Source organism: Geotrypetes seraphini, chromosome 8, assembly GCF_902459505.1.
Source record: "Geotrypetes seraphini chromosome 8, aGeoSer1.1, whole genome shotgun sequence".
Lineage (NCBI taxonomy): Eukaryota > Metazoa > Chordata > Amphibia > Gymnophiona > Dermophiidae > Geotrypetes > Geotrypetes seraphini.
The window spans coordinates 94705945-94733790 of NC_047091.1; the positions used below are offsets into that span (position 1 = coordinate 94705945).

At 46.3% G+C, this 27846-nt stretch overlaps 1 protein-coding gene across 3 annotated transcripts in view; it reads right to left on the bottom strand.

The window, feature by feature from the left end:
- Positions 1 to 27846, bottom strand: part of DOT1L (DOT1 like histone lysine methyltransferase) — a 604393-nt gene that overhangs the window by 382420 nt on the left and 194127 nt on the right. For all 3 annotated transcript variants that reach the window (XM_033954025.1, XM_033954026.1, XM_033954024.1), the window contains exon 8: positions 25498 to 25553. In XM_033954025.1, coding sequence (XP_033809916.1) covers positions 25498 to 25553 — 56 coding nt within the window. The remainder of the gene's footprint in view (positions 1 to 25497; positions 25554 to 27846) is intronic.

A 27846-nucleotide genomic window follows, 5' to 3' on the forward strand; every position in this document is an offset into this window, starting at 1 on the left:
CTAGAGAAAAAGCAACAGGTCCTGAGGCTGTGGGCTAGCTGTGGTTTTACACCAAGGCCCACCCAGCCAGATACCATAAAGAGATAAACAGACCATGGTCAGAAGACAGAATTCTCAGAAGAAAGAATTCATCTAATAGAAAGTATCAGGGATGTTTAAAGTTGGGAGGGGGGCTTGTGCTCGGAAATACTAATATGGTGGGGAAACCGTCATTTCGGGGGAAAAGGTAGGTTTTACGGAAAACAGAGTGAACATATAACATGACGTAGTTGAGAATAGCCAATAAATGAATGTAGTTATGCAGTAATGCATAAGTAAATAACCAATAAGGATGTATCATGTGATGTAAACCAACATGGTGTTGGCCACTAAGAAATGTATAAAAACCAGGCCTTTAGAAGGGAGAGGTCAGAACAGACATCGGAGGACCTCTAGGCCTAGAGATCACCTTCTGTTACGCTATATGCTAAATAATTTATTCCTGTAAGCTGTTATTGATTGGCTAAATAAATATATACTTATTGAATCCAGTATATAGCGTTCGAGGTCTCATTACCGAGGTAGGCCTGGACAGCAGCCTACATCAGTGGTGAACCCCGACGTTGAAAAAGGGAACATGCCCCTTTAGAGACCTCACTGGATTGCAGGCCTATACTCTGCTTGTCAGATTGCCTCTCCATATTACTTTTGGCCAAAAGTTTGCTCCTGGGTCTAGGGTTTGCTTTATGGGTTACTTATGTATTGTTTGTACCTGAACTTCATTCTTTTCTTGCAGATTTGTTGCCTTATCCTTCCTATCTTGCTTACCCTGTTACACCGTTTTTTTTGTTTTTTCTCTCTTTTCCTGACCGGCAATAGAATGTAGTCTGCCCTGAAACTTGTGTTTTTTTTTACTAATCCTGTTTGTTTGTCGTTACACAGGCCCTGTGGCGTCAACTTTGGACGATCCCGGACCCTGGAGCAGGAGTTCACGTCAATTCGCCCAGGACCGGGCTACCATCCTTAGCTGTCCTACGGGTCCTGTATAGCACGTTGGGTAGTCAGTCGGACTGACCGGTGATAGGCAGTCAATAGTTCATAGGTTTTAGTATATATATTTGCTTGCGGACGGGTCGAGTAGTCCGCCGATAGCTTAGGTAGTCAATAGCTTAGGTTTTAGGATATGTTTGCTTGCTGACGGTCGTGTAGTCAGCTGAAAGCTTAGTCAATCGATAGTGCAGGGTTGTAGTCGATATACATACGTAGGTAATTAATAGTTGATCAATTACTGGCGGGTCGGGTAGCCGGTGTTTAGGTATAGTCTCAGCGCAGCTCTATTGCCACCCATTGACACTTCCTCTTATGTATCCTCTATATACTCTTCTTTAAGAATTCCCTTTTTTGTTGGTGCAGACTCTGAGTCGATTGCTGGTTGAGCTTCAGCTTTTTCCTCTCCGCGGCCGACGACTGGCCCTCCGGTCTACCACCTTATTCTCTTCTTAGGTTCAGTTCAGAAGACACTTCACGTCCAGGTAAATATATTAGTTTGGTTTTCTTATATGATTGCTGAAATTTGTTGAGACACTATGCTCCCTTTAGCCCTGCTGAAAAGTGTTACGCACCCTGAATTACATAAGCTCCTACACCATTTCCATGACAAATGGGTTAAACATACTTCCAAGAAACATCCCCCAAATTCGCCAGAATGGACATGGCCCCCACAGGGGTCCCTCTTTTACAATGATTTACTTTCCCTCCGTACCATTATACTTAATGACAAACAGGGCAAGTCAAGAGATAAACACTTAGAAATGTGGAAACTGTGGCGAGCTCAATGTGTTGACCCGCCCCTTCCACCTTCACCACTCATAACAAACACTGACCCTTCAGCCCCAGATTTGACGACCGAGTCTGGTACCCATAAGAGTGCTTCCCCACCCCCATATACCAAAGCTCCTACCACACCTAGCTCGCCCATACCATCATCTGGTATATATCCTTCCCTGCAACCCCCGGCTTGCGGATATGACCAGGCCCCCTATGTGCCCCCAGAAAATGCACGTCCTCGCGGCCAGATGAAAGCTGCCTCCCCTGCCCCCTGCTCCACGCCCTCTTACCAGATAAATGGCTTTGTGGATCTGTCTCCCATACCTCCCGATGTCCTCTTTCCCCCTGACACTTCATCTTTACCTGCCCCTCCTTCCAAGCCCTGTTCCCTTGAACCTCACTCCAAAAACGCCCAGGTACATTGGCAAGACGATGACTTATCCAAGTTTAAAACTGATCTTGACTCCTGTGCCACCCGTATCCTTCAGGGTACAGGTGCTCACACTGGTTTTTCCCAAGGATTGGCTACCTTGTCTTCCCCGACATCCCGCTGCCCCAATCCCACTGATTGCCTTTTTACTGACTGCCATGGCCTTACTGATCATGTCAGTTTCGCTCAAAAGCATGACGATTCCCGTTGTCAATACGAACATCTCGGTTGTCGTGTCTGTCGTCATTTGTCCTCTTGTCCTGACCCACATGATTGTACTGCCTTTGGTGCTTGTACTATCGCAGCAGCTCATAAGAATCTTTCGGATGGCCTTGTCCATTCTTGGGCTCCTGTCTATACGCAGCCCACTCTGGATAACCCCACATGTACAGTTCTGGCCACCCACGAGGTCCCTCGGGGAGACTCTCTTGGCACGCCTCCGAGGGAACGGTCCACAGCACCATTACCCTCGTCACCCACACCCTGCATTGATCGTCCTGCCCCTGCAGCAACACTGGCCCCCTCAGCCACATCCCAGGGCTCTAGGCCGGAGCCTGCACCCCGGCCATCCCTTGCCCTCTTAGGTTCCCCCGTGCCTACTCCATGTACCAAACCCAAAAAGAAAACTGTCTATATCGATCTGACAGATAACAATTCTTTTCATATTGATCTGGCAAAACTTCGGACTCCTGGTACAAATCTCTTCCCCTTGACCAGTCTGTCCCCGCCACTATCTTGACTCCCCAAGCCTCTCCGTCCTTGGGTGACCCTATGTCAGACACTCTCAACCATGCCTCTCCTTCCATGTATACTCAGACACCTCCCGCCCTTACAACACATCCCCTTTATTCTCCCTCTGTCCCATCTCTTACCTCACCATCTTCTTCTCCTGCCGATCGCCCTACCACTCCCTTTACTCCCGACTGGAAGCTTACATCTTGCCCTGCCCCTGCTGATTGTGCCCTTAATGCTGGCTGCGGTGGCCGCTCCTTCCACGTTAGTTACGCCCAGCGTCATATGGTTTCCAACTGTCAGTGCCAGTATTGCCGGGTGTGTTTAGGCCTCCCGTCTTGCCCTAACCCCCAAGACTGTACGGCCTATGGAGCCTGTATTCATCTTCCCCCTCATATTAGTCTCTCTACGGGCCGCTCACGACCCTTCCCAGCACCCCTCCGACCGCTATTGTTTTCTGAATATGTCCCTCCTGTCCCCCTTGCTTCATTGACTACTGACTTTGCAGGGACCTACTATAAATCTTGCCTTACCCCTAAGCAGATCATCGCTCAGCATGAGCACTCTACTCATTATGTCCACCCGTGGCTTGATAATCTTGCCGGTTGGACAGAGTCTTGTGCTCCCCAACTTATCCCCTTCTCCCGGGAGGGCTCCTTTGAAACCAAACATATGAATACGGCCCGTTTATGCATTCGCCAGGGGTTCCAGGACTCTGGGTGGGATTTGCAATATATGAAAGATGGCCTTAAAATTTGGGAAAAATATGAGCGGAGATTTTTTGGCCAGCCTGCTGAACCCCCTTCTAAACCGCTTTCCTTTCCCGAATCTCTCCCCACTACCCCCAACCCTACTGTCACCTTTACCACCTCCCCTACCAGCGCCACTCCTGCCACTTTAACGGTTTCTACCACCCCCGCTTTACAGGCCCCTCTTATTACTAAACAGACCCATGCTGGCTCCACTACAACTGAGTATGATGCTTGGAGCTTTGCCGATAAATTGTCTATCAAAGCTCAACTCCCCCCCTTGTTGAAGGGGGCGTCCCCATGGATTTCTAAATTCGAGCAAATTACCTCCCAATGGGAACTTGCCCTGGGGGATGTCCGTTCCCTACTGGTCGACTGCATAGGCAAAGTAACAACAGATGTTTTTGCTGATGCAGGTATTGACAATTATACCATTGATGTCAAAAATTTTGACGGCGACCGTTTTAATAATTATCGGTCCTCTGTCTGGAAATCCCTTCGTGTCCACTATCCCGATGAAAAGGACATGTCCCAACTTACCTCCCTGCAATATAAGGTTGGCTCTGACATTTACTCCTTCATTCGTGACTTTGAGGACACATGGGACCTACAAATTGGTGACCCTTGTTCCAAGGAAAATATTAAAGGCTTGGCCTTTCAAACATTGCGTGCCACCATGCCTAAGGCCATCCAAACCAAATTGGATGGGGTCGTAGGCATGGCAGGTAAACCGTGGTCCGAAATCATTACACATATTATTCATTATTCCCAACTCTTGTCCGATGCTGACACCAAAGAGCAGAAAGAATTGCTCCAATTACAAAAGAAGGCTTTAACTTCTCAAATTCAGGCTCACTCTCAACCTCTGCCTACCCCTATGCCTCCTCAGTCCCCTGCCCCGGCAGTACCTGATGCTCTCTCCCAGATGAAGCAGGCTGTCCGCCTTGCTCAGCAAGAGGCTGTTCAGCTTGCTCACATTCAATGGGCTCAGCCCCCTTTCCCCTGGAGACCCTGGCAGCCCTCGGCATCTCCTACTTCTGCCCCTCGCGGTCTGCGCCGCATGGGCCGTAACGGTCTCTTTCAGCCACGTGACCGTTCCCAGATCCAATGTTGGACCTGTAATATGCATGGGCACATGTCTGCTGAATGCCCCCAGAACCCCTTTACCCGTGCCGCCAGGGATGGGGTCCGTGGCCGGGGTCGGCCTGCTCCTCCCACCTTTCCCTACCCTTATACTCCTCCGCTACCATGGCACGACCCCACCGAACCCTCTGCTCCCAATCTTTCCCCTGATTCCTTATGACTACCTCTTCTTTCCCACTATGTTCACATTTCTGTTTTTAATCACTCTGAACCTATTAAATTGGTACAGATCGGTGACCAAATCGACATCCCCTTTATTGTTGATACTGGTGCCACATTAACCTCTATCAATTTCATTCCTCCTCACTATCCCGTTTCTACCCGTACTGTCCCGACAATTGGTATTGAAGGGGCTGCCCAGCAACACCACATCATCCCTGATGTGTTGTTAATTATTGACGGCCAGGTCGTACTGTCTGATATTCTATATGTTTCTTCTTGTCCTGTCAACCTCCTGGGTCGTGATGTGCTTTCTAAAATTAAGGCCGTCATCACATTTGTTGGCTTTCATCGTTCCGCTCCCTTATTGGACCCTGCCACTCGTTATGGCTGTGTGACTAGTGTTCTTGGAGTTAAGCTTCTCCTTAAGGACCCCACCACCGGTCCTACTATCCAGCAATACCCTCTGAAGCCGGATGCTTTGCAAGGTATCCGCGCTTTAATCCAAGACCTCTTGGTCCATAATATCATTGAGCCCACTGAGTCTCCCTGGAACACCCCCCTCTTCCCCATTCGCAAGGCAGATGGCAAAACCTGGCGCCTGGTACATGATTTACGTGGTCTCAATCGCCTCCTGCAACAGGAATTTCCCGTTGTCCCTAATCCCATCACATTGCTGACCTCATCTACTTTACATGCTTGGTTCTCTGTTATTGATCTCAAAAATGCTTTTTATTCCATTCTCTTGCACCCTGATTCCCGTCCTCTCACATGTGGCAGCGTCTTCCCCAGGGCCTCTACGAAAGTCCGGATATATTCTCTCGTGTCATTGCCCATGACCTGCAGGGGTTCCGTGCCACCATGCCCCCGGATTCCCAAGCCTCCCTTTTTGCTTACGTTGATGATCTTCTCTTGTCTGCCGACACTGAGTCGCTCTGTCAACGTCTCACTGATGATCTCCTGGCCCATTTGATTGCAAAAGGGTATGCCATTAACTCTGACAAATTACAATATTGTTAACAGGAGGTCACTTTTTTGGGCCACGCCATTAGAGCAGATAGTAAGTTTCTCTGCCCTACTTTACTCAATGAAATCGACACTCTTTCTATTCCCCACACGGTCCATGATCTCCGTGCCTTACTGGGTTTACTTAACTACTGCCGGGACTATATTCCCTGTCTAAGCACCCGTGTTCTGCCTCTCCGCTCTCATTTAAAAGGGAGCCCAGAGGGGAAACATGCAATTCATCTCTCCTTTTCGGATATCGCCATTATCAAATCCCTACAGACTGATCTCAAATTGGCTCCACAATTTATGTTACCCCTTCACTCGCTCCCGGTTCACTTATATGTCATTGACCACCCAGAGGGGTGGGCTGCTGTGGCCTGTCAGGATGACCGTACCATTTGTTACTTGTCAGGCTCTTTCTCACCGGTCGAAGCATGCTTCAACCGGTGTGAACAGGGGGTAGTGGCAGCAGTCAATGCAGTTTTAAAAATTTACCAGTTCCTACCTTACGCCTGCATTACTTTACATTCTACACATACACTGTCCAAAATTCTATCCCTTCCCACTGTCACTTTCACCACACGGAGACTGGCTACTTACCTAGCGGTTCTCCTCACAGGGAACATTGATATTCAGCCTGCCTCGAAGGATGATGTCCTGAAGGATAAAGTGCAGCCATTCCTTGCTTTCTTCGGTCCCGAGGCCACAGCCCTACATGGCTGCCCCCAAGAACCACCTGCTAACCCTGTTATAAAACCATACAAAGATGGTTTTCATGTTTTTGTCGATGGTTCACAGACCAGTGCAGGCACGGCCTTTGCTTGGTTTGTTTATAATATTGAAGAGCAAATTTGGGAAAGCAGTTGGAGCATCATGCCCACATCCCTTACAGCACAAGCAGCAGAGCTGGCGGTTTTGTTACATGTCCTTGAAACCTATCCTGATAAAAATTTGACAATCTATTCTGATTCTATCTATGCTATTAAATGCATTACAGAAAATCACGACAAATGGCAGGTAAGAGGGTTCATTGATAGTACGGGGAAACCACTACAACATATTGCTCTTCTAGAACGGCTTATGACAGCCATACAGAATAGGAACATCCCTGCAGCTATTGTAAAAATCAAAGCCCACGACACATCAGCATGTTGATTCTTTGGCCAAAGAAGCCACCACGTATTCACAGTCCGCTCCTTTGTATGTAAACACAAGGGCTCGCTCTACCGAGCTTGCAGTCTCCTTTGCTGAGGGAGCCACGATAGAAGAGTTACGAAAATGGCAGGAAATGGGGTGTAAACAAGTAAAAGGCTTCTGGAGAACACAAGATATGAGAACATGTATATCGACAGCCTCATTATGGCTGTATGCCCAAAATTACCATGTGAAAACACATGCCCCTTTCTCATACCTTAGTGCTCGACTCAAGCCGTTAGTTTGGCATCCCAAACTAGATGCCATCTTAAAAGAAATACCCCGATCATGTCCCACTTGTATTAAAACAAATCCTAGGGGCACTCCCACCCCTCTAGGGGTTATACCCATTCCAGAAGGGCCCTGCAGGAAGTGGCACGTTGATTACACTGATATGATATTTGAAAACCAAGGGAAACGATACCTCCTGGTATGTATTTGCCCTTTTTCACAGTGGATCGAAGCCTATCCATGTGCCTCCGAAACAGGGAAGAAGGCGGCTCAAAAAATTTGTACTGAAATCATAAGTAGACATGGGGTACCGGAAGCCATTATTTCAGATAATGGAAGTCATTTCCGAAATGATCTCATAAAAGAATTATGTGGCTCGTTAGGCATTGAACAGAAATTTGTCACTATCTATAGACCACAAGCTAATGGATTAGTTGAAAAGGCTAATGATCTCATTAAAGTAGCCTTAAAGAAACTAATGCCTTTAGAGTCCAAAAATTGGCTGAAGTACTTACCGGCAGCACTCTATGCCATCCGGAATCGGACCCTACAGCTTAAGGACCTGGTAACCAGTCCATTCCAGTTGTGCACTGGAAGGCTACCATACTTTCCGCCCTTCCAGCAGCCAGGCCAGAGGGCCTTGCCTCAAGTCATATCTGATTATGTGTTTTCTTTGCAGACAGCACTACAATTGCTGGACGACAAGAGACGATCCTCAGCAAGGGCCCCAACGCCGTGGGTCTACAAATACCACAAGGGACAACAAGTGTACAAGCGAAACTACCAGAAACAGAACTGGAAACAGCTGGCCTTCCACGGACCGTATACCATCGAGGAAGCATACCCATTCGCGGTCAAGTTGCAAGGACAGGTTACATTGGTGCACCATAAAGATCTCAAGCCGGCTCCTACTGCAGTGTCAACCCTGACCGAAACTTAAAGCACAAACAAGTAATCCAGCTTATGAGCTGGTGGACTAGATTACTGTCCTCTGACTTTATTTGGTTTTTTTATATATTCAGTATTTCTTGGTTGTTAGGATATGTTATATTAGTATTATGTTCCAAAAAGTGTAGAACAGCCATAGAATTTGGGTTTCATGTACACTTTCTCAAAGTGTACATGAAACCCCCCCCCCCCCGCGTCAGAGGCAGCGCCGGACTAACCCTTAAAGGGGGAGGAGCCAGCGCGGCACACGCGGTGCCGAAGAGAGGAGAAGAGGAGCAGTGAGGAGAAAGGCAGCGTTTCACTGCTCAGTGGGGAGGAAGACAGCGTCGGTGCCGAGCACCGAAGAAAGGAGTCAGGAACCAGGCTCGGGGAAGCAGCGAGAGTTCGCTCCGCCCCCCCCCCCCCCCCCGCGTCAGAGGCAGCGCCGGACTAACCCTTAAAGGGGGAGGAGCCAGCAGCGCCCAGCCGTTCGGCGCCCGGCGAAGGCGCGCGGCAAAGGTGCTCGCCTTAGCGAGAGCGCCTTTGCGAAGGGCCTCAAGAAGGGCCAAGTTACTACACCCAGGAACACCAGGGAAAGACTGAAAGGTACGGAAGAAGCAGGCGCAGAAGGAACGACACACACAAACAACAGTAAGGTAAGGTAGAGCAAGGGCAGTACACACAAGAAGAAGGCAAGAAGCAGGCACACAAAGAACAAACACAAACAAAGTATAGTAAGGTAGAGCGAGGGCAGCACACACAAGAAGAAAGCGCTGAAGAAAGCAGGCACACAAGGAGCACGTAATCTTAAGTGTTATCTTAAAGTAGGAACAACTATGGAAGCAGAGGGAAACCAGAAGATGAGCTTTCCAGTGTTCTGCACCGGCTGTCATATGTATGACTACCTCCCCTCGGGGAGACAGTCATATGTATGCAGTCGGTGTCAGGAGCTGGAAAGCTTGAAGAAGGAAGTCAAGCGACTAGAGGACAAGATACAGGAACTAGAAGGACTTTACACCACGGAAGACCCAGTCAGGACAGCTGAAGATTTCACGAGCGAGAGACACATCGAGGAGGAAGTCAGGGAACTTGAGAAATTCATTGAAGAAGCATACAAGAGGAGGGTGGAAGAGAACGAGCTTCAGATGATAGAAGAAGCTACACCTACATCGAAGGGAGAACAAGAAGCAGAAGACCTCAAAGAAGACACCCACAAAGAGAAATTGACCAGTCGATGCCCAGAAGAAGAGAGGACACCGAGGACATTGACCTGAGACCGAAGCGAACATTGAAGAAGGGAAAATCAGCGATCCTAGTGGGGGACTCAATCCTGAGACATGTGGACAGCCACATAGCAGGAGGGAGGGAGGACCGACTGGTGACCTGCCTCCCAGGAGCGAGAACCAAGGACATCGTGGACAAAATTGGAAAGATCCTGGAAGGTACGGAGACGGAAGAGACCGCAGTAATGATCCACATTAATGATGTCAGCAGGAGAGACTACAAAAGAAGTTAGAACAAAGTTCGCTGATAGAACAGTTCAAGATTCTGGGAAGGAAGCTGAAGATGAGGACCCAGAAGATAGCATTCTCAGAGATCCTACCGGTACCGAGGGCAGATGTGAAAAGGCAGGATGAACTACAATCAATAAATGCGTGGATGAGGAGATGCTGTGAGGAAGAAGGATTCCACTTCGTGAGGAACTGGACGACGTTCTGGGGCAAGAGCAAGCTCTACAGGAGAGATGGATTGCACCTGAGCACAGCGGGAACTAGACTTCTAGCAAACAATGTCAAGAGAGGAATAGAACAGGCTTTAAACTAAGAAGAAGGGGAAAGCCGACAGTCGACCAAGCGTCGATGTCTCGGAAAAAGGTATCCCATGAAGATACTTAGGGGAAAAAAGGCTGGGAAGAAACAATGGACAAATTACAGGAGTCGACTAACCAAGAAGAGAAGGTTAGAAAGATTGTAGCCCAAGAGAAGTATCTAAAGACCGAAGCACAGGGAAAGGAATTAAAGGCAGCAAAATTCCAGGAGCTAAATTGCATATATACTAATGCAAGGAGCCTAAGAAACAAAATGGGGGAATTAGAAGCCATGATCATTGCAGAAGACATAGACATCATTGGAATCTCTGAAACATGGTGGAATGAGGAAAGCAAATGGGATACAGCACTGCCGGGGTACAAGCTCTATCGCCAGGACAGGTCAGGACAGAAAGGAGGTGGAATAGCACTATACATAAAAGAAAGCATACAATCGACAAGAATGGACACAGCGGAGACGACCAACAAGCTAGAATCACTATGGGTTAAAATACCAGGAAGGAAAGGGCCTGAAATAAAGATAGGCCTATACTATCGTCCACCCGGACAAACCGGAGACATCGATGAAGAAATGGAAGCCGAGATGAAGCGAGAATGCTAAGGCGGCAACACGGTTATTATGGGAGACTTCAACTACCCTGGGATAGACTGGAGTCTCGGAAGCTCAAGATGCGCTAGGGAGACAGAATTTCTGAAGGCTGTACAAGATTGCTTCATGGAACAGCTTGTTAGAGAACCGACAAGAGAAAATGCCACTCTGGATCTAATCCTAAATGGGCTAAGGGGACCTGCAAAGGAAGTGGAAGTAGTGGGACCGTTGGGAAACAGCGATCATAATATGATCAAGTTCAAGATGGAAGTAGGAATACTGAAAGGAAAGAGAACCATAGCGACAACTTTTAACTTCAGGAAGGGTAACTACGAAGCAATGAGGGGAATGGTAAAGAAGAAACTTAGGAACACTTCCCAAAAATGGCAGACGGTAGAACATGCCTGGTCCTTTTTCAAGGACACGGTGAGCGAGGTGCAAAATCTATATATCCCCAAATTCAGAAAAGGGTGCAACAAGAATCGAATAAAAGACCCGGCGTGGATAACTAAAATAGTGAAGGAAGTGATAAGCAATAAGAAAAATTCATTCAGAAAATGGAAAAGGGACAAAACTGAGGTAAACTGGAGAGAACACAGGAAGTATCAAAAAGAATGTCACCGTGTGGTACGAAAAGCCAAAAGAGAGTATGAAGAGAGACTAGCCAGGGAAGCATGAAATTTCAAACCGTTCTTTAGATATGTTAAAGGGAAACAGCCGGCTAGGGAGGAGGTGGGACCACTGGATGACGGAGACAGGAAGGGAGCGGTGAAGGAAGAGAAAGAGGTCGCAGAAAGACTTAACATGTTCTTTTCATCTGTATTCACAAACGAAGACACAACCAACATACCGGAACCTGAGCAATTCTTCAATGGAAATCAAGCACAAAAGTTAACATCCATAGAAGTGAGCCTTGATGATGTGCGCAGACAGATAGAAAAACTAAAAACTGACAAATCCCCGGGTCCGGATGGAATCCAAGGGTGCTGAAGGAACTAAACGAGGAAATAGCGGAACTACTACAGCAAATTTGCAACCTGTCTCTGAAAACAGGTGTGATTCCGGAGGATTGGAAGATAGCCAACGTTACGCCCATCTTTAAAAAGGGATCAAGAGGAGACCCGGGAAACTACAGACCGGTGAGTCTGACCTCTGTTCCGGGGAAAATGGCGGAAGCACTAATAAAAGAAAAAATTGATGAACATTTTGAAAAACACGAACTTCTGATAACCAGCCAACATGGTTTCTGCAGGGGGAGATCGTGTCTGACCAACTTATTGCACTTCTTCGAGGGAATTAACAAACAGATGGACAAAGGAGACCCCATAGACATCATATACCTAGATTTCCAGAAAGCCTTTGACAAGGTGCCTCATGAACGTCTACTCCGGAAACTGAAGAACCATGGGGGTGGACGGAGCCGTGCATAGATGGATCAGAAACTGGTTAGCGGGTAGGAAACAGAGGGTAGGGGTGAAGGGACACTACTCAGACTGGAGGAAAGTCACGAGTGGTGTCCCGCAGGGCTCAGTGCTCGGGCCACTGCTATTTAATATATTCATAAATGATCTAGAAACAGGAACAAAGAGTGAGATAATAAAATTTGCGGACGACACCAAACTATTTAGTGGAGCTCGGACAAAGGAAGACTGTGAAAAATTGCAAAGGGACTTGGACAAATTGGGAGAATGGGCAGAGAGATGGCAGATGAAGTTCAATGTTGAGAAATGTAAAGTATTGCATGTGGGAATCAGAAACCCGAGGCACAGCTATACGATGGGAGGGATGTTATTGAATGAGAGTACCCAAGAAAGGGACTTGGGGGTAATGGTGGACATGACAATGAAGCCGACGGCACAGTGCGCAGCGGCCGCCAAGAGAGCGAATAAAATGCTGGGGATAATCAAGAAGGGTATTACAACAAGAACGAAAGAAGTTATCCTGCCGCTGTACCGGGCGATGGTGCGCCCACACCTGGAATACTGCGTCCAGTTTTGGTCGCCATACCTTAAGAAGGATATGGTGTTACTCGAGAGAGTTCAGAGGAGAGCGACACGACTGATTAAGGGGATGGAAAACCTTTCATACGCTGAGAGATTGGAGAAACTGGGTCTCTTTTCCCTGGAGAAGAGAAGACTTAGAGGGGATATGATAGAGACTTACAAGATCATGAAGGGCATAGAGAGAGTAGAGAGGGACAGATTCTTCAAACTTTCAGAACATAAAAAAACAAGAGGGCATTCGGAAAAGTTAAAAGGGGACAGATTCAAAACGAATGCTAGGAAGTTCTTCTTTACCCAACGTGTGGTGGACACCTGGAATGCGCTTCCAGAGGACGTTATAGGGCAGCGAACGGTACTGGGGTTTAAGAAAGGATTGGACAATTTCCTGCTGGAAAAGGGGATAGAGGGGTATAGATAAAAGATTACTGCACAGGTCCTGGACCTGATGGGCCGCCGTGTGAGCAGACTGCTGGGCGCGATGGACCTTAGGTCTGACCCAGCGGAGGCATTTCTTATGTTCTTATGATAAAGTACACACCCCATTTACCTTTCATGAGTAGTAACAACGACATATGTGTAGGTATAGTTAAGACTTTAGCATATTCATCCGCCGCCCTTATCCTGTTCTTTTCCTTGTGGGGCCTCTTTTCTGCACTGCAAGCCCTCGTCTGGTTCTGGGGTTACCAGCTTCCCGGGTGGATTTGTTGCACTTTCCCTCGCTGTTTTCCCCCGTTAGCCCAAACCCGGCCCCCTTCTTCCGATTCTCTGACCGTGTGACCCAGTACCCTTAAATGGGAGCTCCAAGTAGTCTCTTCCCTAACCCTCATCCAGGTAGACTCCCCCACTCCCGATTTATGGGCCACAAACTAACCAGCCTACTTCTAAGGTTGGTCATCTTTTTCTGGCTCTGTGTAAGTGTTCTTACAACCCCTTCGGGGGAATCCTGGGATGGGACACCTCCCCCTTTACCGGGTTGCACCCCTTGTGTGCATCAGACACAAACAGGCACCCACATCACTAATACGTTAATCTATTTCAAACATTTTGCTTGTAATACTACTATCACTGAATGTGCACATAAAGGCTAAATCTATCATATGTGTGCAGGTCCCCGGGGGAGGGGGGGACAATACCTCCACTTATATTTGCTTCGATCCTCAAGCCCGACCCTCCTATCAGTTGTATATGCGTTCCTGTGATAATCATAGACGCATAGGGGGGTTTCGTTGCTGGAATACAAAAACCAGCTCTGTAAAACTCCCTTCCCTCAATACCCCTATAGGTTTCTCCATGGATGTTTGCACTGTCATCAACTACCAGAAGTTTTCACATCATAACTGTGATAAACTTAATCCTTTTAAATATTTCCCCCTTAGGAAATATCTCTGTCCACAACGGGACTGGTACACCTATGATACTAACGATGGGTATTATTGGTGTAGCTCCTGGTCCCTGGTAATAGCAGACACCCAAAACCCTGCTTTTGGAGGAGATCCTTTAGTAAAAATAACACAAAGCTCCTCACTCCCAGATAAACAATGCGTTCGCCACAACAACTGTTCCTTAATTTATTTTCATATCCAGAACCCTAAAGCTTTCTTAACCCCTCAACGATATCAGATAGCTATTGAGATGGGAGGAAGAGCCCCCTATGGGTTCATGGAGATAGGCCTTAGACTCACCCAGCCTGTCTCCTCCCATAAGACCTATCATATTGAGGAAATAGAACATTCAGTTGAATATGGCACCTCCGCAAACAACCTGTTCCTCACCTTAGCTGAAACTATAGCAAGCAGCTTAAATATTACTAACTGCTATGTTTGTGGAGGTACTCATATGGGGGAACACTGGCCGTGGGAAGCACAGGAAGTTGATCTTACTAAAACATCGCCATTTATTGTGAATCTCACTAGGCCTCCCCCGACAATAATAGGCTCCCCTTGGGTTCTAAAATCACTTTTTGTCCCTCGATATTGTCTGGTAAGACCCCAGACATCCCAGACTGCTGGGGCTTTCCAAGCAGGATGGTCTGCCTGCACCCACACTTATATCTGGAATCACTCCCGATGGGTCACCTGGCCCACTGACTCACAACCTTTCACAGATATTTTCTTCCAATTATTACGCCACTCCCGTTATTCCAAGCTCCAGAAAGGCCCCCCCGCGTTAGTTAATTGGCCAGCTCCAGATGGTCTTTATTGGATATGTGAGAACAAAGTGTATATTTGGTTACCCAAGAATTGGGAAGGATCATGTACCTTAGGTATAATTCGCCCCAGCTTCTTTCTACTCCCTCTTGCACACGTAGACCACCTAAAGTTCCAAGTGTACCAATCCCTCAGCCGATCCAAGCGGGCTGTAGATATTAGTAATAACTTGCAAATTGGTGCCTGGACAGATAAAGAATGGCCCCCTGCCCGTATTATCAGTTATTATGGGCCTGCCACGTGGGCAGCTGATGGCATGTGGGGATATCGTACCCCTATTTACATGTTGAATAGGCTTATTCGACTCCAGGCAGTGGTAGAAACTATTACAAATGCTACCTCCCTTGCCCTAAATCTTCTGGCAGCCCATGATGATCAACTCAGAAATGCCATTTACCAAAATCGCTTAGCTCTGGATTATTTACTGGCCACCGAAGGAGGCGTATGTGGTAAATTTAATTTGTCTAATTGCTGTTTGCACATTGATGAAATAGGCCAAGTTGTGAAGGATATTACTGATAGTATGAAGGAGGTCGCGCATGTCCCTGTACAATCATGGAGTGGAGTTGCACCTGATTGGTTCACTTCCTGGTTCCCTGACATAGGTGTTTTACGTCCTATTTTGATCTTCTTAGGTATCCTGTGTCTCTTTTTTTTGCTTGTACTTTGCTGTGTCCCCTGCTGCATCAGCCTTGTACGTAATACTACCACATCGGTGTCCCGACAAATGCTAGCCGCCCAGATATACTGTCCTCTTAACCCCTCACGACTGAAGGCGAATACCTGCCTATGTTACCAATACACAATCGTTTTAACGACTGTGCTCGGTTTAATGAATGTGACTCTGCTGATAGTAACGCCCCTCCCTCTGAAACCACATCACCTGAGGTTCTTTCTCATGAGCCGTTACCTCCTCCTCCTCCTCCTCCGATATCGGCAATTTATGCTGATGTTTCTATCACGGCCTGACAGGTATAAGGTTTTGTAGCATTCAAATGCTTACATGATTTCTGCTTTGCACAAAAATCTGAATCATTAACAGCTTAGCCTAGTATTATATGCAATAAGTACACTACGACATGTTATACTGCTCTGTCCTCGGTATTATAGCAAGGGTGGGTACTTGACTCTTTCCTTTACCATGGGTGATTCCTAGCACATAGCCCCGGGCCCATAATGTACAGTTTCTGATACAAACTAACTCCTCACCGAATGAACAGGGGTCAAAGCCACCTGGAGGGGCTTTGAAGAGGGGATGAGAGAAGGATAAAGCATGGAAGCTCTGATCCCTGTAAGTCCTGACATTAGCAAGCCAGGTGAAGGGGGATGGGAGAAAGACAAAAAGCACTTTTCTCTTTACAGAAAAATTACCCTCATCCCCTGCAACTGACATCTACCTTATCTATCTCTGCAGATGATAGAAACAGTAGATTAACTATGGAAAAATATTTCACCATTAACTGAAGAGCATGCAAAGATGGAGAAATACGCTGTTTTATGAGTTCAATTAGCTACTGTAGAAGTAAAACTAGAGAAAAAGCAACAGGTCCTGAGGCTGTGGGCTAGCTGTGGTTTTACACCAAGGCCCACCCAGCCAGATACAATAAAGAGATAAATAGACCATGGTCAGAAGACAGAATTCTCAGAAGAAAGAATTCATAAGAAAAATCATCTAATAGAAAGTATCAGGGATGTTTAAAGTTGGGAGGGGGGCTTGTGCTCGGAAATACTAATATGGTGGGGAAACAGGCATTTTGGGGAAAAAGGTAGGTTTTACGGAAAACAGAGTGAACATATAACATGACGTAGTTGAGAATAGCCAATAAATGAATGTAGTTAGGCAGTAATGCATAAGTAAATAACCAATAAGGATGTATCATGTGATGTAAACCAACGTGATGTTGGCCACTAAGAAATGTATAAAAACCAGGCCTTTAGAAGGGAGAGGTCAGAACAGACATCGGAGAACCTCTAGGCCTAGAGATCACCTTCTGTTACGCTATATGCTAAATAATTTATTCCTGTAAGCTGTTATTGATTGGCTAAATAAATATATACTTATTGAATCCAGTATATAGCGTTCGAGGTCTCATTACCGAGGTAGGCCTGGACAGCAGCCTACATCACTGCTGTTGGGAGATTTCAACCTGCCAGATGCGGACTGGAATGTTCCATCTGTGGAATCGGAAAGAAGTAAGGAGATTATGGATGCCTTTTAAGAGGCTCTGCTCAGACAAATGGTGACGGAACCAAGGGAAAAAGCGATATTGGATCTGGTTCTCACAAATGGAAAGAGTATCGCTAATGTTCGAGTGGGTGCTCACCTGGGAAGTAGCGATCATCAAACGGTTTGGTTTGATATAACGGCTAAAGTGGAGAGCGGCCGCACGATACTTAAAGTCCTAGATTTCAAACGTACGGACTTTAATGCAATGGGAGAGTACCTGAAGAAAGAGCTGTTAGGATGGGAGGACATAAGAGAAGTGGAAAGACAGTGGTCTAAGCTGAAAGGAGCGATAAAAATGGCTACGGACCTTTATGTAAAAAAAATCAATAAAAACAAGAGAAAAAGGAAGCCGATATGGTTCTCCAACCTAATGGCTGAGAAAATAAAGGCAAAAGAGTTGGCGTTCATGAAATATAAAAAAAAACCAAGAAGAGGAGAGCAGAAAGGACTACAGGGTGAAACTGAAAGAAGCCAAGAGAGAGATACGTCTGGCGAAAGCACAGGCGGAAGAACAAATGGCTAAAAATGTAAAAACGGGAGACAAAATTTTTTTCAGATATATTAGTGAAAGGAGGAAGATGAAAAATGGAATTGCTAGGCTAAAAGATGCTGGGAACCAATATGTGGAGAGTGATGAGGAGAAAGCAAATGTGCTAAACAAATACTTCTGTTCTGTGTTCACAGAAGAAAATCCTGGAGAAGGACCGAGATTGTCTGGCAAAGTTACACGAGAAAATGGAGTAGATTCTGCGCCGTTCACGGAGGAGGGTGTTTATGAGCAACTTGAAAAACTGAAGGTGGACAAAGCGATGGGACCAGACGGGATCCATCCCAGGATACTAAGGGAGCTCAGAGAGGTTCTGGCAAGTCCTATTAAAGACTTGTTCAACAAATCTCTGGAGACGGGAGTGATTCCTGGGGACTGGAGGAGAGCGGATGTGGTCCCTATTCATAAAAGTGGTCACAGGAATAAAGCAGGAAACTACAGGCAGGTGAGCCTCACTTCGGTTGTTGGAAAAATAATGGAAGTGTTGCTGAAAGAAAGAATAGTGTACTTCCTTGAATCTAATGGGTTACAGGATCCAAGGCAACATGGCTTTACAAAAGGTAAATCGTGCCAAACGAACCTGATTGAATTTTTTGATTGGGTGACCTGAGAGCTGGATCGAGGACATATGCTAGATGTAATTTACTTGGATTTCACAGTTCCTCATAGGAGACTGTTGAACAAACTTGAAGGGCTGAAGTTAGGACCCAAAGTGGTGAACTGGGTCAGAAACTGGCTGTCAGACAGACGCCAGAGGGTGGTGGTTAATGGAAGTCGCTCGAAGGAAGGAAAGGTGAGTAGTGGAGTCCCTCAGGGTTCGATGCTGGGGCCGATCCTATTCAATATGTTTGTGAGCGACATTGCTGAAGGGTTAGAAGGAAAAGTGTGCCTTTTTGCAGATGATACCAAGATTTGTAACAGAGTAGACACCGAAGAGGGAGTGGAAAATATGAAAAAGGATCTGCAAAAGTTAGAGGAATGGTCTAATGCCTGGCAACTAAAATTCAATGCAAAGAAATGCAGAGTAATGCATTTGGGGACTAATAATAGGAAGGAACCGTATATGCTGGGAGGAGGGAAGCTGATATGCACGGACGGGGAGAGGGACCTTGGGGTGATAGTGTCCGAAGATCTAAAGGCAAAAAAACAGTGTGACAAGGCAGTGGCTGCTGCCAGTAGGATGCTGGGCTGTATAAAGAGAGGCGTAGTCAGTAGAAGGAAGAAGGTGTTGATGCCCCTGTACAGGTCATTGGTAAGGCCCCACTTGGAGTATTGTGTTCAGTTTTGGAGACCGTATGTGGCAAAGGACGTAAGAAGACTTGAGGCGGTCCAGAGGAGGGCGATGAAAATGATAGGAGGCTTATGCCAAAAGACGTATGAGGAGAGACTGGAAGCCCCGAATATGTATACCCTAGAGGAAAGGAGAGACAGGGGAGATATGATTCAGACGTTCAAATACTTGAAGGGTATTAACGTAGAACAAAATTTTTTCCAGAGAAAGGAAAATGGTAAAACCAGAGGACATAATTTGAGGTTGAGGGGTGGTAGATTCAGGGGCAATGTTAGGAAATTCTACTTTACGGAGAGGGTAGTGGATGCCTGGAATGCGCTCCCGAGAGAGGTGGTGGAGAATAAAACTGTGACTGAGTTCAAAGAAGCTTGGGATGAACACAGATGATTTAGAATCAGAAAATAATATTAAATATTGAACTAAGGCCAGTACTGGGCAGACTTGCACGGTCTGTGTCTGTATATGGCCGTTTGGTGGAGGATGGGCTGGGGAGAGCTTCAATGGCTGGGAGGGTGTAGATGGGCTGCATTTAATCTTAACAGAGATTTCGGCAGTTGGAACCCAAGCACAGTACCGGGTAAAGCTTTGGATTCTTGCCCAGAAATAGATAAGAAGAAAATTAAAAAATTTAAATTGAATCAGGTTGGGCAGACTGGATGGACCATTCGGGTCTTTATCTGCCGTCATCTACTACGTTACTATGTTACTATGTGTGTGTTACACACAAACAAATTGCCCCATTTAAAAAAAAAAGCCCCCCATGCGCTGATGGCCCTCCACAATGATCCCCCCAAAGGCAGTAAAAATGGCAAGAGGGATGCCTACTCCCTCCTGCCTGACCTCCCCACCACCGACTCCCCCAAACAAATCCCCTCCCACAAAATAAGCAGGAGGCTCGACCAATCAGGCTTTAGGCTCCTCCCTCAGTATCCTGGATACAGAGGGAGGTGCCTAAGGCCTGCTTGACTCATACTGAACCAATCAAGGCCTTTGGCCCCTCCCCATGTGCACCGGGGAGGGGAAGGCCCATCATTTAGGACTGGCAGGTGTGAAGTAGAGTTGTGCAGAAACATAAATTCCATCTGTCCCGCCAGAATGCTTCCCGACCCTACCTGTCTATGCAAGAATTCCGCTCATCCCCGTCCATTCTGACCAGAATTTCCTCCGTCCCCACGAGGAATCCCCTCCATCCCTCCATAAAAATTACTTGTTCCCATAAAAAGCAGCAATTACTTCTGACAGTTTTGATTTTAGTTTTAATTGAGTTTTATAGAAAATTCAAAACAAAGTCAGACATCTACCAGAATAGGCATAAAACCAATACCCTTTCTCCCTCCCAGTCGGATGGGGTTGGCATATCAACAAAATGCTATCCCAAAGAAGTAGATTTAAGGCAGAATTTGATGAACAGAAAGAAGATGCCCGGTGCAGCAATTATCTCCCCCCTCTGCTCTTTTTTTTTTTAAGTTACATATTCGGTGTTGGTATCTGCTGAGCTGAAGCAGTTTAATGCAGGGTAGTCCGGCTCCAGGACTGCACAGTTATGCTGCCCAGTCTCTCCCGTGCTCCTCTGCACAGCCGCAGTGAGTGGTGGCAGGCTTGACTCAATGAGATTCTTGAGGGGAGGTCTCACACCAAGGCTCACTACTGGGAGAGCTCTGCACATCCACCAATCTGGGAGCACTTCTACAAGGAAGTGCTCATGACTGGCCTCAAACTCCAGCTCTGTCTCCCCGATTGGTGGATGCAGAGCTCTCCCATGTGAGTGGCAATCAGCAACTGGTGCGCTGAGGGATCGAAGCAGCTTAGAGGGAACACTGGAACAAAGGTAGGCTGGCAATTCTGTGGAAACCCCAGAGAACCAGCCTCCATCTCGATGATGGAGACGACCCTCGGTGTGAATCGCCCAAAGCTCCAGGATTGATCATTTGCACTCTGATGGCACCCACCAGCCCTGAACCAGGACAATCAGGCACACTGCTCCCCAGCTGTTTGGACTTGCATCTGACAACAGGATTACCCAATCCGAGACCCGGAGCAGAAAGCCCCTGGACAGCATGAGAGGACGCAACTGCCATGCTAGACCGTTGCAAACCATTGCCGACAATGACAGGGGTGCATGTAAAGAGTCCCGCTGTGGATTCCAGCACGAAAGTAAAGCCTCCTGCAGCAAACACAGATGTACTCTGACCCATGGGACCACATCAATCGTTGTCATCATGGTCCCCAGAACAAGGAGATACTTCCACACCATCAGGAATGGAGTGGCCAGAAGGCCTCTGACCACCTGATGTAGCTTTTCCTGACGGGACATGGGTAGAAACAATGTTCTGACCCGTGTGAAATTGAAATGCCAGATATTCCAAGTCTTGGGCGGGCTCGAGGTGACTTTCAGAAACTGATCACCCAGCCTAGATGTTGCAGCAATTGCACTATCTGCTGGACAGCAAGATGCCCCTCTAATAGTGAGAGAGCTCTGGACAACCAGTCATTTAGGAACAGGCAAACTAGGACATCCAGGCGAAGACAGGCTGCTGCCACCACCACCATGGCCAATCCAAATAATAATGCCTCAAACTGGAAATACTGCCCCAGAACACAGAATTGCAGATACATCCATTGGTCTGGGAAAATGTGAATGAGGAAATATACCTTCGTCAGATCCAAGGAGGCTAAAAACTCCCCTGGCACCACTAACACGATCACTGCAGAATCAAGGAAACTTCAGGGCTGCATTGACCGCCCTGAGGTCCAGAACTGGTCTCTAATCGTTGGATCCTGTCTTTGGAACAATGAAGTATATAGAGTATCTCCCAGAGCTTAAGTCTCGCTCTGGCACAGGGCAATTGCCACAAGATCCAAAAAGTCTGAGGCCTGCACCTAAACCACCTTCTCAGGGAGGCCCCACAGGTGAATCCAGAAAACACTCAGTCAGAGGACAGAGAAACTCCAATTTGCAGCCATCTTTGAGAACTTCTAGAACCCAGCGGTCAGAGGTTATGGCCTCCCATTCCAGCAGAAAAGTCAACAACCACCCTCCGACGTGTGGAGGAGGCTACATCAGCCTGAAGTCAGAACTGTTTCTGAGCAGAAGTCGCCGACCAATTTTCCGCAGACTGCTGACACTGGGCCCGCTGAAACATGGTCTGGCAGTGAAAGGCCCGAGTACGGACAAAAACACCTGAAGGGATAAAAATTAGAACGCGCAGAACTCCTAGAAGGGCAGGACCTGCTCCCAGGCAATGCCTTGGGTTTACAATCTTGAACACTGGCTACAAGATCATCCAGACCCTGGCAGAACAGGAGCTAACCCGGAAACAACAGGCATCCCGTTTGGTGCAAGCTTTCAAGATGTCGTACAAGGCATCAGCCATGCAATGAGAAATCCAAATCATAAAGCACCAGTGTCAGGATCATGGCGCAGCTTGGAATGACATGCCCAGGCCATAAAGGAGGAGGCTGTCGCCACCTTAACACCAACCGTGGCTGAAGTAAATAGATGCTTAAGGATGAAATCCACGCGTCGGTCCTGGACATCCTTCAGGACCACCCCTTCATCTATGGGGAGAGATGTGCACTTGGGGACTGGCGCCAACGAAGAATCCACCTTCAGTGAAATATAGCATTTGTTAAAGCCATCTGCCATGGGATAAAGCCGTACCATGGCTCAAGCCCATTTCAAGAGACCCACTGGAATATCCCAGATATCAGTAAGAATCTGAACAACAACCGGAGTATCCGGAAAAAAAGGTAAATTGTGCTCTCTGGACACTCATGAGTGAACATTCAGCAGTGACTGGCTGTTCTGTCTGCAGCTTCAATTCCTGCAGAGATTCAGATATTAAATGCACAAGGTGCATGGGCTAAAAGAATCTGCATACTGTGGGACCCTCCCCCAAATCACAGACTCCACACGGGTCCAGATCCTGGAGATTCACCAGATTCGCCACATCCATGGCTGCCGCAGTGCCATCCAGCTAAAGCAGAGGAATGGAAAGTGTGTCTGGTGCAACTGTGGGCACAGCCAGCTTTTACTCCTTGGTACCTCCACAGGGAGGCAAGAAGATAAACCCTGGTCTCTTGAAGCAGGGATCCATGTGATCGGCACCGAGTTTGGTGGAAGGGAAACAGGCATAGCCTTTTTAACTAAGTATGCCTGATAAAGCATATTCATAAATTCCGGTGAAAAACCCTCCTCTGCAGTGGAAGCTGACTTCTGCATGACAGATTTGGAATGCTTGGAAGATATATGAGGCTTATTGCTGGAGCAGAACTTACGTTTCACCGAAACACCGCCAACTTACTCCCCAGGGCCCCCTGACACCAGTTTCATGGGAGTCGGGGCATAAGGCACTTGAAGATCCTCCCCGGAGGTCAAAGGCACCACATTCGAGCAAATCTCACCTCCCTCCCTGTAAAAATCCAAAATGGCCACTGAGACCCTATTTTGACTAAAATGACCCGGGAAAAACACACAGAACCCTCAAATACAGAGATTTTAGGATTCAGCGGCGGGGGGCATAGGGAATGCAGGGAAACCACCTAAAAACCCATTTAAAGACACACACACACCCCCAAAAAAATCTCTGATTCAAGCTGTTAGTTTGCTCTCACAGAAACATCTTGGTCGTTCTTCTAAAAAAGGTTCAAAGAAGAATGACCAAGATAGCAAAGAGCTCTTCAGCTTGGTTGAAAAGAGATGGCTGAGAGGAATTTGAAGTCTACAAAATCCTAAGTGGAGTAGAACGGGTACAAGTGGATCAATTTTTCGCTCTGTCAAAAATTACAAAGACTAGAGACACTCGATGAAGATATAGGGAAATACTTTTAAAACCAATAGGAGGAATATTTTTTTTCACTCGGAGAATAGTTAAGCTCTGGAATGTGTTGCCGGAGGATATGGTAAGAGCGGATAGCTTAGCTGGTTTTAAGAAAGTTTGGACAAGTTCCTGGAAGAAAAGTCCATAGTCTGTTATTGAGAAAGACATGGGGGAAGCCTCTGCTTGCCCTGTATCGGTAGTATGGAATACTGCTACTCATTGGGTTTTGGCCAGGTACTAGTGACCTGGATTGGCCACCGTGAGAACGGGCTATTGGGCTTGATGGACCATTGGTCTGACCCAGTAAGGCTATTCTTATGTTCTTATGTGCTGACAGAAAACTGCAACACTTACACTCACTGTGCTGAGAGAAACTGTATGCAAAGCTGAGCACAGCTTACAGAAAGATCCTTTGCCTCAGTGAACTGAAAATCTGACTACCCCATTGGCTTGACTAGCACGGCCGGAGACCTGGAAATCTAGATTTCAAGTCTTCTGACTGCCCCAAAGGCCTGACCACCACAGCCGGAGACCTCTGCCTCCCTTGGACACGTCACGCAAATGCCTGGCAGAGGAACACACTCTGGCTCCGATCCCGGCCGCACCTCCACGGAACCGTTGAGCCTGCGCTACACCCAACTAGTGGACAAACCTAGAGTGAGCTAACTCCCAAGGGAGCAGTCCTGGAACCCCGATTTGATGTGCAGGCTTGTCCAGGGGGCTTACTGCTGAGCAGGGAACCCCTCAGAAGCAGACATTCTCCAACAGTCTGAGATCTCCAGCAGGCAAGGATGTCCCTGCAGAGAACCTCCACAGCACAAGGGTGAAACCGCAACCGAAAATTACTGAAATTATTGTAAAATCACGAAAAGAAACACAAGCAAAAAAGATAAGCTCCAACAGCCTGGCTTGCAGGAATTAAGACTTGCGTGCACAGGAGCATGCTCAGTGGTAAGGTGTGAGGAGGAGGGGTTAAAAGCTTCAAATGTTTTGAGGCTTCCTACAGATCCCTGGCGGGAGGAGGGAAATAGCCCACTGGTCCTGGAATAAAGTGGGATTGTACAAGAACCCTTGATTGTGTGACATGCATGTCTCCTTTTTTCTGTAACCAGTGGATATCAATGCAAGCCTCTGATGCATGCTTTAGCTAAATTGTGGCTACACTGAGCACTCTCTCAAAGTGATTGCTATACTGTATATAATATTTATATAATCTTGGGCTGAGGTTCACTAAACCCTATCTAAAAGGAAACATCCAGAAAATGTGGTGTATTAAAACAAATCACCTCTATTAGTGGTAAAGGATTACAACTTACCTAAAATACTTCCACAAAACTACAAATGTTGGTACATTTTCCTTTCTATGGCCTCATTTTAGAAAGTAAATGCTTTTACTAATTGTTCCTTAGAACAATGGCTGAATTATTTCACCAAGGCTTACCATCATTTGTTAAGCACTGAACAAATCTGAAAAAGCAGCAGTACCCTCATTTCTGCTTAACAATTATCACTTCATTTGGACTAGTCCCACCCCCACTCAACTTCCATAACATTGACTAAAGTAGCACAGATAAAATAGTATCCAAGGCTTAAAAGTCATATATACCTTGTATTTGCTATTCTCTCTTTCCACTCTTCTGAGAGGAAGTCCCCTCTTTCCAGCTAGAAAAAAAGAGAAAAATTAATACAATCAACAAAACAAAGGTTTCAGCTGTCCTTATCTTATTATTGTGTGGGGTGTTTTTTTTTACTATGAAATCTACTGTGCTAGAAAACAGACAAAAAATGTTCAAACTTAGTGATTGATGCACTAACATCATTTGGCTAAGCAAAAAAAAAAAAAAAAACCAAAAAAAACCCCCAGGGATTATTTTAGCTGTCAGAAAAAACCCGACGTTTAGACCTGTTGGTAACTGAGTTACCACAGAATAAAGCCTTTAAAACATCAGACCCGTATGTAAATCTTTTATAACAAAAAATGGGCCATCAAGAAGATTAATGAAAACTTTTTATAATGAATTTTTGATCATATATTAATTGTCATCACAACTATTAGGCTATCATAGTTATTTCCTAGCACTAAATTCTACTTCTTGTTTAAAAGGAATTTTTTTCTCCATTCAAATTTGGGGTCACTCCGGAAAAGATTTTCATCGGAGACAACGCCGTTCGGTTGGCAGTTACAGCAAATAAGACAAATGCTCACAGTTTTGAGGAAATTTGGAATAAGTCCATATATAAGTTTTGGAGAGGCAGCTTATATGTAACATCCCCCAAAGAAGACTCATCTGGGGGTCAAAATGTCCACATAAATAAAGGGCGTCGGGAGTCTCTACTACACGTCAACGTTGATGGTGACAGGATCCACTGAGATAAGTGTTGCCTTTCATACAGAGTACCAACTATTTTTCTGTCATATGATTTACACCAATGATTTTTAGAGTTATTAATTATGGGTATGTATTTATATATATATATATATATATATATATATATATATATATATATATATACATATATATATATATATATATATATATATATATATATATATATCATAAGAGGTTCTGAGGATTGATGTCTGTATAGTTATGATGTGCCTGCCATCGGTTTAATTACTCAAAGGGGGAAATAACAGGAGCATCGATTAAAACAAGAAGTAGAATTTATAACTATGATAGCCTACTAGTTGTGATGACAATTAATATATGATCAAAAATTCATTATAAAAAGTTCTCATTAATCATCTTAATGGCCCCTTTTTCGCTATAAAAGGTAACTGTGTTACTGACAGGTCAGCCTAGTTTTGTTTTTTATTCACTTTTTTTCAATGTCCCATAAGGAAAAAAAAAAGAAAAGAGCACTCCTCCCCCCATCAATGACGGCCCTCCCTCCCCGATGAACCTGCTCCATGAAATGTCCCCCATGCCAGCGAAAACAGCAGGAGGAATGCCCTTTTCCTTCTGCCATGCCGAACCCCCTCCCCCTAAAAAAAAAAAAAAAAAAGAAAATTGGTAGGAGGGAGGAGCCTTAGGTGTCTGAGCCAATCAGGGCCTTAGGCCCCTCCCCATGCATTCTGGAGTGGCAAGCCTAAGAGCAGGACGGACTAAGCTTCCATCCTGCTCTGTCGTCTCTGAGACGGTACGTGGGGAGGTGAGATGGGACCTCCAGTGGCAGAAGGGAGTGGGCATCTATCCTGTCTTATTTTCAGGGGGGGAAGGGGGAGGGTAGAGGATGTTGGGGGGCACCTGGAACAAAAGTGGGCCTTCGGTGGCAGGAGGGAGTGGGCATCCCCCCTTCCACATTGCTGCCATGGGGGGGGGGGAGTTCCACTGGCAGAAGGGAATAGGCATCTCTCCTGCCATTTTTGCTGCCATAGGGGGGGTCACGGTGTCCTAACAGCAGTGACAGGAGGTTGCTTCCTCTGTAACTGCTCTTAGGACTCTACCCATGCGTCAATCGCTCACGTTTGCATGCAAATTTGATAGCGCATCGATCGCTGCTGGTCAGAGAATCGGCCAACAGCGATTGAGTCGGTATCTTTAGTGCATCTAGCTCTTAATCTGCTGTTCAAATTGCATCTGCCAAAACTGAGGTGTCACCTATGTCAGTAACAATGATACTAGCAAAGATGATAAAGATGACAAAGTTATCCTTCCAGATCCAAGCTTCTGACCATATACAATGTCACACAACATGAAAAACAACTGTACATGTTATATACTCCTTGTGCAGGTATAGAAGAACAGTACAAGGATTACTACTTCTGTACATGGACCTGAATGAACTATGGAACCTTTTACCATCTCATCTAAGACTTCAAAAATCATTAAATCAATTTAAGAAAAATCTTAAGACATTTATCTTTTCTGATGCCTATAGATAAGTTGAGTATATATTTAGAGAGGCATGACCAGTTGTGCAGGAGAACAATACCTTTTGTGTTTTCCCTCCC